The sequence below is a fragment of the Triticum dicoccoides genome, chromosome 4B (genome assembly GCF_002162155.2).
Source record: "Triticum dicoccoides isolate Atlit2015 ecotype Zavitan chromosome 4B, WEW_v2.0, whole genome shotgun sequence".
Lineage (NCBI taxonomy): Eukaryota > Viridiplantae > Streptophyta > Magnoliopsida > Poales > Poaceae > Triticum > Triticum dicoccoides.
This window is the reverse complement of record NC_041387.1, coordinates 178991352-179004678: the sequence shown is the minus strand read 5'-3', so window position 1 is coordinate 179004678 and position 13327 is coordinate 178991352. Positions and strand designations below refer to the sequence as shown.

Genomic DNA, 13327 nt, shown 5'->3' with positions numbered 1-13327 from the left:
CTTATTCAAGTAGGCGTTAATGTTGTACAAAAGTTCTATATCATTTCCCATCAAAAGTATGTCATCTACATATAATATGAGAAATGCTACAGAGCTCCCACTCACTTTCTTGTAAACGCAGGCTTCTCCATAAGTCTGCATAAATCCAAACGCTTTGATCATCTCATCAAAGCGAATGTTCCAACTCTGAGATGCTTGCACCAGCCCATAAATGGATCGTTGGAGCTTGCACACCTTGTTAACATTCTTAGGATCGACAAAACCTTCCGGTTGCATCATATACAGTTCTTCCTTAAGATGTCCGTTAACAAATGCTGTTTTGACGTCCATCTGCCATATCTCATAATCATAGTATGCGGCAATTGCTAACATGATTCGCACGGACTTTAGCTTTGCTACGGGAGAGAAAGTCTCATCGTAGTCAACCCCTTGAACTTGCCGATAACCCTTAGCGACAAGTCAAGCTTTATAGATGGTAACATTACCATCCGCGTCCGTCTTCTTCTTAAAAATCCATTTATTTTCTATCTCTCGCCGATCATCGGGCAAGTCTGTCAAAGTCCATGCTTTGTTTTCATACATGGATTCTATCTCGGATTGCATGGCTTCAAGCCATTTGTTGGAATCTGGGCCCGCCATCGCTTCTTCATAGTTCGAAGGTTCACCGTTGTCTAACAACATGATTTACAGGACAGGGTTGCCATACCATTCTGATGTAGAACGTGTCCTTGTGGACCTTCGAAGTTCAGTAGCAACTTGATCCGAAGTACCTTGATCATCATCATTAATTTCCTCTCTATCCGATGCAGGCACCAGAGGAACATTTTCCTAAGCTGCACTACTTTCCGGTTCAAGAGGTAGTACTTCATCGAGTTCTACTTTCCTCCCACTTACTTCTCTCGAGAGAAACTCTTTCTTCAAAAAGGACCCATTCTTGGCAACAAAAAGGACCCGTACTGAGTTGAATGAAGTTGGCACCATGGGTGCCTTTCCCCATTCAAAAAAAAAGCAACTTCTACATAAGAACGTACTCGTATCATCTTTGTCCAGTTTAAGCTTACTCGAGACATCATCGCCACCGTCATAAATATTTTCATCAGACGTCCAAATGGAGCAAAAGATACAAGTTTGCTCAGGCGAACTACTGACCATCAACAAAATACAAATACAAATACACCGTGTCGTTCAACAAAAGCATTCTTCCAGGTACAAAACCCAAACCTCTGAACACAGTGTAACATATAACATACAGGCAGTGTTTATGTTCACGGGTGGCAACACCAACACGGAGGAGTGTACACCCAAAATGTCTAGTCTTTTTATCACACAAGCTATACAAATGGTACCAGTCTTCCACCTCTCATTCTTCAGCCGGAACCTAATCTCATCCTCATCCTACCCGATCATAATATATAGCAACCAGTAAATTTACTCTACCTCGGCTAGAGATATTGCTCGCCAAAATTGCCCTGGTACCAAAAGAATATTAACTGAAACAACCAATAGCCCAAATCAATCTACAACTTGAAAGATACCTTTGGGATCCTCATGCTCCCTCTGTAAAAAAAGACTGAAACAATCGACATCATCTATGTTCTTCAAAAGCCAACTCAGTAGTTTCCCATTGGAGGCATCCCATATGCCGGCATCGGTCCAGGACCCATCGGAGGCATACCCATCCCACCCATCGGAGGCATACCCATCCCGCCCATTGGAGGCATACCCATCCCGCCCATCGGAGGTGGACCCCCCATACCAGGCGGAGCAGGCAAGGCGAGAGGGAGCAATTGAGCGTACATGTTCTGTATAACAAAACACAACTTGTTATGCTGACTGCTTAAGAACGAATAACAGGACACTGAACAAAAAGAAGAGCCCTTCAGATTACCTGCTGAGCAACGACGTCCTTCTCTTCCTGCTCTTTGGCTTTTTCTTCTTTCTGCGATTCAATCCTGTCCTTCACCAGGTCATCTACCTTGCTTGTGTACTCACGGATGAACTGCATACATAGCAAGAATGCTATTATAACAAAACTGTACGTTTCTGAACATTTCCAAACATGCAAACGGACTTAATATACCTGTAATAGGTAGGGGAAAGCAAAGTCCAGCATGTTGTTTGTCCATGCAAGCTCGAGAGCAACATCCACACGAATCAAGTCGTAACAGATGAAGAGGCAAGAAGCAAAACATTCTTTCTTTCCCTGCAATAGTCAGAGATGCTTAATGATTAGAAATGCAATACTGCACAGACAACACTGGTCTACCAAAACAATAAAGGTCAGATTAGTTCTTAATTTGCATGTTTCCTGGATTTATCTACTCTTAGCTAGTTGATATGCACTGGATGCAACAGTCAGAATTGGGAATCTTAGAAAGGTGATCACGGCACTAAAACCAGCACGAAAGAAAATATCTGCTGCAATTATCTAAGAAGGAAACAATATTAGCACAGTTTGCGTACTCATGACTTGATTCAAAAAAAGAAATCCAATCATAAAATATATTTTTACACTAACCTGCTCGATAAAATAGACAAGTAAATCCTCCGACAGCTCACGGTCACCAGACTGTGAGCATGTTTCCATGCAATCCTTGTACATGTTGTCTTTCTTCGATAGGGCAATAGATTGCTTCCATCTGCCAGCTTTCTTGTAAATGTAAGCAGCAATCCTCCTCATCTCAAGCAATTCATGTTTCTCAAGCTGATCAAGAGTTAAGCAACTGATTATAAAAACAATAACACCATTAACAAGCATTACATATTCATCTATTTATTTACTGTACCTTCTGGGCAAGACCTATCTGATCAAAGTTATCATGCATGTCAACCGACTCACGGAGCCTCTCATAGTCCTCCTCCTCAACATAAAGCTCATTCAATGCTTCATTGACAGCAGAGACATTGTTGCTCTGAACAGCAACCATGTATGGTTTCACAAGATGCAACTGACCAGCCTGTAGAAGGAATAAAAATAGTTCAGACTTCTAGATTAGAACATAAAACGGAGACATCAATAGAGACCCTTCCCATAATCCCATATACGACATTAAATATTCATTTTGAGGCAAACCTTGCGCATTATGTCTACAACTCTTGTGTGATCCAAGCGAAGCGCAAGCACATTGAGAAGATCATTGATGAGATCAGGGTGTTCTTGCAAATAGAAGTGCACAGCCTTGTAATATATCTCAACATTTGCAACCTTAACAGCAACATCCTTAAATTGCATATGATCCCATGCATCTGGAGAATGGTTCATAATAGTGGTAGCAGCATTGTCAAATTCATCATATTGGATGTATAGGTACGTAAGCTCTTTCCAGTGTTGTTGTTCATCACAAGCACGGATAAGCTTAGGAATATTCAGCCGAGTGGAGAAAAGCTTGATGTGTTCCATGAGCTTCTCAGGGCGGTATCTGGCATAAAGGACTCCAAGTTCTGTAAAGATGCCCATGTGCGCGCGCTCAAGTCCAAGACCACTCTCCATGAGAGAAATAAGTTCATTGAAGCATCCTCTGTTCTGATAGTATTCACTCACTTCTTCCAAGTCATCAACCTAAACAAAACAAGGCATATCAGAAAGAACTATATAAAAGTGCCTCAGGACTCTGAAGATTTTTTATAGAACTAAAAACATGTGTTGAAGCATAATTTTGTTGCTTCACAGAAATTTTTCCAGCTTATATATACCTGAATGATGATATTGAGACCGCATATTTGTGCTAGACGGAACTCCTCAGCATCAACACAAGCAAAGCAGACCTCCTTCCATGTTTTAGCGCTGTTAGCCTTGCGAGCAGCATCTACAGCGCCTTGGAACTGCTTCAGCTTGACCAGGGTGACAGCCAACTTAGCCCAGTTTGAGATGAAGGCATAGATGATCTTTGCAGCTTCATAAAGTTCTTCATCGTAAAGCCGGTCACCAACATTTTGGAGATTAGCAACATTTGGCATAAGAATAAACTCTTCAATGTCGCTGAGCCTATCAATCTTCGCATATGCAAAGATGAGCTCTCCATCGACTTTGGGCTCCCTTGCCTTTTGCCTTACCATAAGCAAGTACTTGACAAGATCATGGTATACATCAGCTTCCTCAGCAGCACGGATGACATCAAGGAAATGTGTTGCATCATCTGCACGGATGAATGACTCAATTGCTTCACTGACTAGACCTTCACGCAACTGGGCCTTGGCAACCTGGCTCCAAACAGCATCTTCTTCAACACGGAATGCAAACTCTTCAGCTCTTTCTATGCTTCGGATGTTATCTAACAGAACATCGACAGCCTGAACATTTAAGTTGAACTTCTTAAATATGGCAAAAGCCTCCTCATACAGTTGTGCCTCGACAGCTACTTCTCCGACAGCAGGGCCATCAAAGTTGTCCAGTCTGTTAACATAGTCCATGACCCTGGATGGGTCTGCCTTAATGGCTGTCAAGATGAGCAGGTTCTGAAGATTAAAGTTTCCACTGAATGCAGAATTCTGGAGGACAATCTTTTCAAGAAGTTCAATCAGCTCATGCGGGAGGTCAGCTTCCATGAAAGCCTTAACAGCAGCAGAAACTTGCTCAGGGCTCTTGCTTTCAGGCAGTGCGGTAGAAACAACTTGGTCGATGAACTGCCTTCTGTATTCATTTTCAGGCAGTAGAACTTTATCCCAAAGATCACCATCCATTCTTTCAACCACATACCTGACAACTCAAAACATTGGACTGAACGTGTAAGCAATGACGCAACAGATATAATGATTCAGAAAAATAACATATTTACATGGCATCAAAAGGACAATAAACCATAAACATACCTAGCTTGCAGCTTGAAAAGTGAGTTTTTGTTAGTGACGTTAATAAGTTCATCATCACATTGTCCACGCCTGTAAGCAACAACGGCAAGTGTAGGATCCCGCTTTTCACAGTATTTACCAACCACACGAGAGTCATAAAATGGATTGGTAGTAAGGAAATGCTCTGGGTTGTTGTTGCTATCGATGATAATTTTCCCAAGAGCATTATGGACATGCACATCTTGGCTACCCTCGCTCACTAAGTGCTCCAAGAATTGTGTAAGCAGACGTAAGCGGTTCCTGATTAAAAGACCAAAGAATGAGACCAGCTAAAAAGGCAGGCATGTGCAAAATGTACAGAGACAATGATTAGAATGAAACCTCTTCTCGCACTCGTCAACTAGTGGCTCAACAGGAAGGAGAGAGCGGACAGATAGAATCAAACCCTTAATGAAATCTTCAGGGCATTCATCATCAAGTAGCTGCCCCACTACCAATGGAGCATTCCCAGGGTTAACCTACAAACCAGATAAATGGAAACAGCCATTAGTATAATGAGTATATCAGAAGAAGTACTAAGATAAACTAAGTTTGAAGAGTTACATACCTTCTGTACATAGCCTTCAATATACCTGAGCATGTTATTTGTGTACAGATAGTGAGTCAGATCTGGAACAAAACCAAAGCGGTCACAAACATTAATCAGTGGGCGGGCATCAGGTAGTTTTGCTTCCATCAGAAAGTTCTTTGTCTTCTCAGCATCATAGAAATTAGACTCTCTGGTTACACGCTCAACTTCTTTGATTTGTCCAGTCCTTGCAGCTGATTCTATGTACTTGAAGTGGATATCTGGATCCTCACTGTTGGATGTAAAGAAATATAATGTTTAAGTGTGCTACGTTAAGAAAACAATGGTTGAAAGATATCATCAACTGGGGTAAATACCTGGAGCTCAAATAGGATCCCAAGAAGAAGTACAGGCCCTCGTAAGATTTAAATTGCTCAAATAGTTTTATGCAACCATCGACACCTAGCTGCTCAGAGTATTCTTTGGCGGCCTTCAGATGTGTTGCAGGATTAGAGATGATTAGAACCGATAAGAAAGAAGAACAAAACCACAAGAACGGAAGTTAAAAGGAACGGAGAAAGATTACCTGCACAACTATTTGAAGGTTTCCTCTCAGATTGACCAGTAGAAGGTCTTTCATGCACTCTAGTGCCCATTCTTTTGAAAGGGTTCCAAAGAACTCAACGAGTGCCTATGAAAGGAGGTTGTTAAAAGGCCAGGTAATAATAAATAGACAGTCAAACATAACCGAAGAAAACAAACCTGTGGTTCAATGGCGTGGGTATTTACAATGACACGTTTGATATCATGCAACTCTACATAGTGCTGTATCACAATATAAGACTTGTTAAACTGCAAGACAATTGAGGATAGATCACAACCAAAACCATGCAAAGATACGGACCTGGAGGGCTCGCAAGTACAAACCAGCCTTTTCACACAGTTGAGCAATGCGTGGGCGGTCATAATGACTGAACATACCGTTAGCAAGGATGGCATCAGCAACGTTAGGGTAAGTCACCAAGTTGATCTCCAAAACCTAAAATAAATTCAAACAGAAGCTACTGAGTAACAGGGAGGTCTATATTGTAACGATTCACAATTAAATAAAAACTAAATGCTGACCTTGGTTTGCAGAAAAGCATGTTCTTCCAAGTTTGGTTTCAGAACATCCAGCAGAAAAGCTGTTGCCTCTCGTATCATATTTCTCTGTTAACAAAAGACGCATAAGGCAGGATGTACAACCAAATTTCGTAGTAAAAAGGAAAAAAATATAAACCTACCTGAAGGAAGAGATCGGTTATGGTATTATAATCTAATGGACAACCACCCTCCATTTGTGACATCATGAGAGCAAAATTTACAGCTCCCTGGTAAAGAATATATATAGGATATACAGTTAGGCAAAGTCATATAAATATCAAACCCCACAACCAGGTACCAAATGTTTCACCACAACCCAGTTTGTCTTTAAAGGCCTTAACAATCTTATTACCTGTGGATCTGTACGTAGGATGGTCTGGAGGAGGAAAAGGTAATCGGGAGTGTATCCAACCTGGAAGAGATAATTAGACAGCACAGTCAATGTTCAAGCTGAACTGGGTACGGCCTGCCAAAAAGAAGAATTCAGCAGTACCAACGCAATATACCTGCTTTGAATATATAAGGATCTTGTCAAACTCCCTCCTTTCGGCAAAAGCAGCAACGACTTTAGGCGTTGCCCTAGCCTTTATGTATATTTTCAATGCAAGGTCATTGTCTACCGTCTACACCAAAGTACCAATTGGATTAGTAAACAATCCAGACACAGGCAGCGAATGAAATTAACTGACGCACAATGAGATTTGTGCAATCAACAAACACAGCAGAGCACCCATATTACCTTAACAAGATCTCCTAGCTCTTCACTGCATTCCAACTTGTCTTCTGCCAACCAATTTTCTAGAAGGTTCTTTTTGTTCTGATTGACAACAAGTCGAGATAACTCAAGGGACTCGTAAGCATTGAGCTTCCCTCGAGTTAGCAATGTGCCAAAGTACTGCAACAGTGGAGGCGTTTGCCCAGCTTGAACAGGAACACTCTGCATTTGATGAACACAAATCACATGTCAGACAAGCAGAAGAACCTACACTTTCCAGCGAGGGACAATTAACTATGAAACATTTCTATTATGTGGTAAGCAGAACCCATCGGCTTAAATTAAAGAAAAAAAACAGCCCTAAGCATTTTAGCACAGCAGTCTTTCGCTGGAAATTTCATAAGAGCAGGATGATCTAGGGTCGGATATCAAGCACACTTTGTAATTCTGACAGTTGGGGCTATGAAGAATGCCTGGCTCATTGAGAAAGTATAAATGCAGGAAATGAGCTGTGAAAAGGCGGTGAATTCACATTAACAGCTCATGGGCAACAAGAACAGGCAGGCACCTGAAATTTTGCAACAGTCTCAGGGGTTCGCAGAAGACCCTGAGGGGATTCTGCAGCGAGCTCCGCCGCTTCCTTGTATTTTGTTTGCGAAAACAGTTCCTGAAATCTTTGCACAACCTGCAATTCAGAATAACAAAAAGTAGTGGTTAGTCCCTCTACACGTCAAATGAGATAGGCAAGTGTAAGAATGAAATATTCCTTGAATTTTAAATCCAATATGAAGAATTAACATTAACATGACTGCAAGCGAAACGGAACATGTGGTGTTTGTGAGCCACTAAAATACTCACAGCACAAGCACATTTAGAAGTTATTAGTACATTCAGAAGTGCTCATTCAGAACTGCATAAACGTTCCACTTACAGAAAATGGTTACTGGAACAAGATATACAAGCAAAAAATGATGTGACATTCAGAAGTGCTTATTAGGCAGGAACATAGGTGCACATTGAGAAAATTGCATAAGCATGTCGGCACGCGCTCTTATGGAACATAATGATACTAGCACATAGTTAAACGATCTAGCAGGGAAATACTGATTCAACTCGTACAAAGACATGCAAAAATAGAAGCATGGGCAACAATCAAGCAAATTCTGCAAATGTAAACACCATTCAAAAAAAGGATAGTAGTTATGGAGCTTACCAAGTTCTCCGCCCCAGGAAGGTTAGCTCTTTTGGCAAGATTCACAGCTAGCTCAAGGTTATTTAACTGCATGAACCAAAATGTATTAGAAATTTAAAACAAATATCTACAGTATGCATCAGCAGAAGAATTTATGAAATGCCAGAATCATACTTGGCCGCTGACAAAAGGCACAACAGTCGCATCATTAACTGTGGCATGTAAGACCTGCCCTCTTCTGTTGATGGCATAAAATCCACCAGTTGTAGAAGACTCTGCTGTCAAGAATATAGGATCTGGACTGATTCTATTTCTATAAACTGCTGCGGCAGTTTCCAAGTCATACACAAACAAAAGGCCAAGCTTCGTAATTACATAGACAAGTCCATACTTTTGAGAGATCTGTAATAAAGAAGATAAAACGAGTTAGATATATGTGATATCTAACAGGGTATACTACATGTGGGACCTAAAATATATACACCTGCATGGCTACAGGAAAATCATCCTGAAAATCTGGTGGGAAGAAGAGATCGGCTTGCTTCTTGGAAAAACCAGGTTTCCCTGCAATAAATGATTTGAAAGGGTAAAAAAGGAGAATGACTTTAAACAGAAAAAAAATCACTTGAAAAGGGTAGCCTGTAAGGAAAAACATCGGTAGCTAGATGACATACTGCCACATTTACAAGACTGGAATGCAGAAATAATGATAATCAAAAATAGAACATGGTGGTTCTTTATGCAAACCTGGCTGGGCCCCCAGTTCAATAACATGTAACTTAGAAGTAATCTGTCCAGCATTAGTTGCCTTCGAGGCAAAACAGATGAGTGTTGATGGATTCTCGTTGCCAGGAACCTGGACAGGAGAAGTAAAGCACGGTTGACAAATACTAGAAGAGGACTAATAATTATAACCTCCACAAACTAATTGAATAATACCTTAAAAGTTGCAAAAGATGCTGCATGGGCTTCAAGTGCCTGGCTACGCTGCTGATCAACAGAGAAAAGTTGCATATTTCCCTTCACCAACTGCGGCCTCTGCTAGGTGAAGTAGAAAGCCCATGAATATAAGAAGCATGCATAACAAAGTACCATTTACTTAGTGCATATATCAGCTGCATCTGTAGCTCAACATAGTAGACTAGATACTTGGAAATTTGTGAAATCATAATTTATAACATTTAACACCAAGAATAGTCAAACAACCAGAGGGACAGAACAGACCATAGCAGGAAGGGACACAGCAGAATTTTGATCATCATATCACATTCAATTACAGAACAACAGTGCATCAGGTTATGATGATGCTAATTAAGAATGATCTTTGCAAGCATACCTCAGGAGCACCAGGTGCAATTCCAATAAGCACGAGCCACTTCTCTGCCGGGTCACAACGGTAGTTAATAATCTGATTATTAGCCAGATTAGCTGTCCTATCAAACATCTTGGTGGGTTCAGAATCTCCTGCGTTCCAACATCAGCAAGCAATAATTATCTTAGTTCCTATGAAATCATGCAAATCTGGAAATGGTGCTTAAGCAGAGAACAGCTGTGATTTGACAGATGAGTAACCTTCAATTGACCAGTGATAAACAGATGTCTGTGTTACCAAGCCCAACAACTTGGGGGTGATCCATTTCCAGAACACAACCTGTGATTGTAGACAAGAAGACATGTAAGATAATATGTCAAGTAAGATTGCAGATAATCAATTAAATAAAGTTACCAAATATACTAGATAACTAGAAAAGACTTAGAAACTTCACCTGCTCAGGCATCTGGTGCGACTTTACTTTTGTTTTAGCTTCAATATTGAAGATCTGCAGGTGATCCTGCGTTGTTCCAGCTATTTGGGCTGCAAAATTTTGCGAAAACTTGTTACTGCTATTTGTAAACTCCGTCATATTCAGGTTGAGGTGAACAGATGGTAAATGCTGACTCTGAGATATACAGTTCTTATAGATTATTTGCCAATCAAACATATAGCAGCAATACACTATGCTGTCGATGTATAGAGCAGTCATTCCAACTTAACCAACTGAAGTAAGACTGATTATGGGAGAACAGTTTCTTGCTGCTATCACTTTGCTTGCATTTGAGATGTCAAGGAAGCATGTTACACAGAAAAACACCATAATCATTTATCGCATCACATGGGTAGATTAGTGTATGTTCCAGAACAAATTACTTCAGTTTTATATTCAAAGCTCCACTCCATCACAACTAGCTACCCAAAGCAAACTGCAGAGGTAACAAGAGGGCATTTCTTTAATAAAAATAGATAGTAAGCAACTACCGTAGAGCCAATTTGTGGAGAAGGCATCAATTCAATGAGAACATCGGCAAAAAAACTCACAATTAGATATTAACTCTTACAGCCCCTCATCCTAGGACCAAACTATGCTCAATCGAAGGGATTCAATGTTTTGGGCATGGTAACATTATCAACATAATAGATACATTCTTTGAATCCTAATCATTCGCAAGCACATGTAAACTATGATCTCATTAGAGAACTGATAAGCATATATCATTTACTTTTAATCTAAAGAAAATTTGGGTGTGTGATCTTTCATTAGAGGATGTACTGTACTAATAATTATAAAACGCGTCCAATCATCGAGATTTATCATTGAATTTCACATAATAGATGACCAACCTATTATTGTGTGCTCTGCATACAAGCAGAATGCAGGTATCGATATCAACATTTAGGCTCACAACTTCGCAAGATCATCCGAACAGTAAATGTGTTACTAAAACACACACAAAATGCAACTGACACGCAAAACTACCAGATGTCTAGCTAAAACTTGATCTCAGTTATTAAGCAAATCCGTAGCCCCTCTCCAAGATATGTGTACTGAGCTGAGATGGAAGCTGAAATCGTCGCCCAACTATTCCAGATCCCAGGACGCGGTGACTGGACTAGGATGGCAGCAGTTGTAGCACGGGCGGTCATGAGAATGAGATCCCGTAGAGCTCGTATAGAGATCTAGTGAGGCACATGCCTTTGAGCGCGAGGATCCTGGTGTTGGGGTTCATGAGCGCGGAATCGGCGGTGATAGGCCTGCGGAGGGGCTGGCTGGGCATGACCATGTCGATGATAACGACGCTGTTCTGCGGCGAGGTCTCCCGGACGCAGATGTACCTGTCCGACTCCATGGTGACATGGGTGAAGGTGACGAACTGTGGCGCGATCCCCAGGCTCGTCAGCTGCAACAAGCAACAAAGCCACCGCCATGGCGACCGTACCAGTCAGTAAGTCGCAAGGCCTAGCTAGTCCCTCCTCAGAGATCTGATCTGACTTCCGAGAGAGGGAGAAAGAGAGAGAAGAATGATGGACGAGTATATGCGATGGTGCTGTAGTTACCGTGAGCGCCTCACGCATGGCGATGGGGGCGTTGGCCGCCGCCATGGCGGCAGGCGGCGGTGGCGAGAGCTCCCTGGAGCGAGACGGCGGAGGAGGGCTCGTGGTGTGTGCCCGTGTGTTGGAGAGATCGGATCTGAAGAGGGAGGGAAGGAGGGGGGTGGAACCAACGGGGGAGAGACGATGCAGTGTTCGGGAATTTTAATTAGTCGTGGAGGTGGAGGGTGTGCGTTGGAGATGTTTCCCCGATTAGTCCTCCGCCATCTCTCGAATAACTGCTGACGCCATTTAAAGTCACAACGCATCTACTCATAGACTTCTTCATGGCGAAGTATCTTTCAGATAATAAAGTTCTTCATGGTGAAGTATCTTTCTTTTCTTTTTTTGGTTGTTTTTTAGGGGATTCTTTTTTATTGATGATGATAAGTTCTCCACGGAGAAGTAACTTTATTTAGTTACCTAATAATATTGAAAAAGTTCTTCAGCCAGCGGTGAATGGTAACAACTTAAGAAATGTTTGTTGTCAAAAAAAATAAGAAATATTAACGATGAACCATAAAGCATTTCACAATATATAGGACAATTAAAATCGAGCACCATCACCAACATTTTGGTCGTTGGGTCATAAGTCGCTCCAAGCCTTTAGATGCATGTGTAATCCTGCATCGGTCTTCAAATTTAGGAATTTAGGCCAGTAAACTGAACCATTTCTGTCTATCCCACGCACTAAGTGAATTTGGCCATCAGATCACATGTATTGATCTTTTCTTTATCATCAGATAGATGTCTAATCATGTGATTAACTATCGAGTGGGTCGGATGTCACTATTCATGTAGAAAAAACGGGTTAACTGGGTTGTGTCACCGCATAGAGTCCAGGGTGACCGTCCGACCCCAACCCTCCTGATGAGCTTGGTGCAAAACCTAGGTACGTCATCGTTGTCATCTTCACTGCCAGAGAGACCATGAGTGGTGATGGCAACGATAGAGAGATTGCGACCTCGACCACTCCCTCACTCACTCTGCATCATGGCTAGACGGGCACGCAAAACTCTCATCGGTCCTCTCTCTCTCTCTCTCTCTCACACACACACACACTCTCTCTCTCTCTCTCACTCTCTCTCTCTCTCCAGCCTCCCCGTTGCTATGGATTTCAGTATCCTCTTGATGCAGGGGGTCACCGGGGCAGTGCCCTGGACGGGGCTCACCTTAGTCGCCATGTGGTTCACATACTAGTAGACCAGTCATCATCAACCCCGACCTGTTGGGCGGAGCGCTTGATGCACTGTTTGGTGGGTTCAATGGAGACCCCATGGCATGGCGACTCCCCAATACCATTGACACGTCAAAAGTATCTATAATTTTTTATTGTATTCTATATTTCTATCACTTTGGCATAGTTTTGGTGCCTATTATTTTTCTAGACTAATCTATTAATTTAGTGTCTAGTGACACTTGTTGTTTTCTATTGTTTTTGGACTTCGGGGAAAAATAATTTTTAGCTGACTCAAGAAGATCCACAAAAAATTCAGCGAAAGGTTCAAGTCCACA

The 13327-nt window shown here is 41.7% G+C and overlaps 1 protein-coding gene across 1 annotated transcript; it reads right to left on the bottom strand.

Moving 5' to 3' along the window:
* Nucleotides 1-1142: 1142 nt before the first annotated feature.
* LOC119295657 (clathrin heavy chain 1-like) lies at nucleotides 1143-11962 on the bottom strand. Its single transcript, XM_037574099.1, has 30 exons — nucleotides 11780-11962; nucleotides 11418-11622; nucleotides 10173-10261; nucleotides 9979-10057; nucleotides 9743-9870; nucleotides 9346-9444; nucleotides 9154-9262; nucleotides 8891-8970; nucleotides 8581-8808; nucleotides 8428-8493; nucleotides 7783-7899; nucleotides 7239-7436; nucleotides 7006-7122; nucleotides 6852-6911; nucleotides 6640-6726; nucleotides 6482-6565; nucleotides 6261-6395; nucleotides 6119-6181; nucleotides 5943-6047; nucleotides 5734-5846; nucleotides 5396-5648; nucleotides 5170-5306; nucleotides 4810-5088; nucleotides 3694-4696; nucleotides 3074-3559; nucleotides 2787-2957; nucleotides 2519-2704; nucleotides 2081-2203; nucleotides 1889-1999; nucleotides 1143-1802 (listed from the first exon to the last, which is right to left on the bottom strand). Exons 1-30 carry the CDS (start codon nucleotides 11822-11824, stop codon nucleotides 1611-1613), a joined length of 5148 nt encoding a protein of 1715 aa, XP_037429996.1. The 5' UTR covers nucleotides 11825-11962; the 3' UTR covers nucleotides 1143-1610.
* Nucleotides 11963-13327: the final 1365 nt, after the last annotated feature.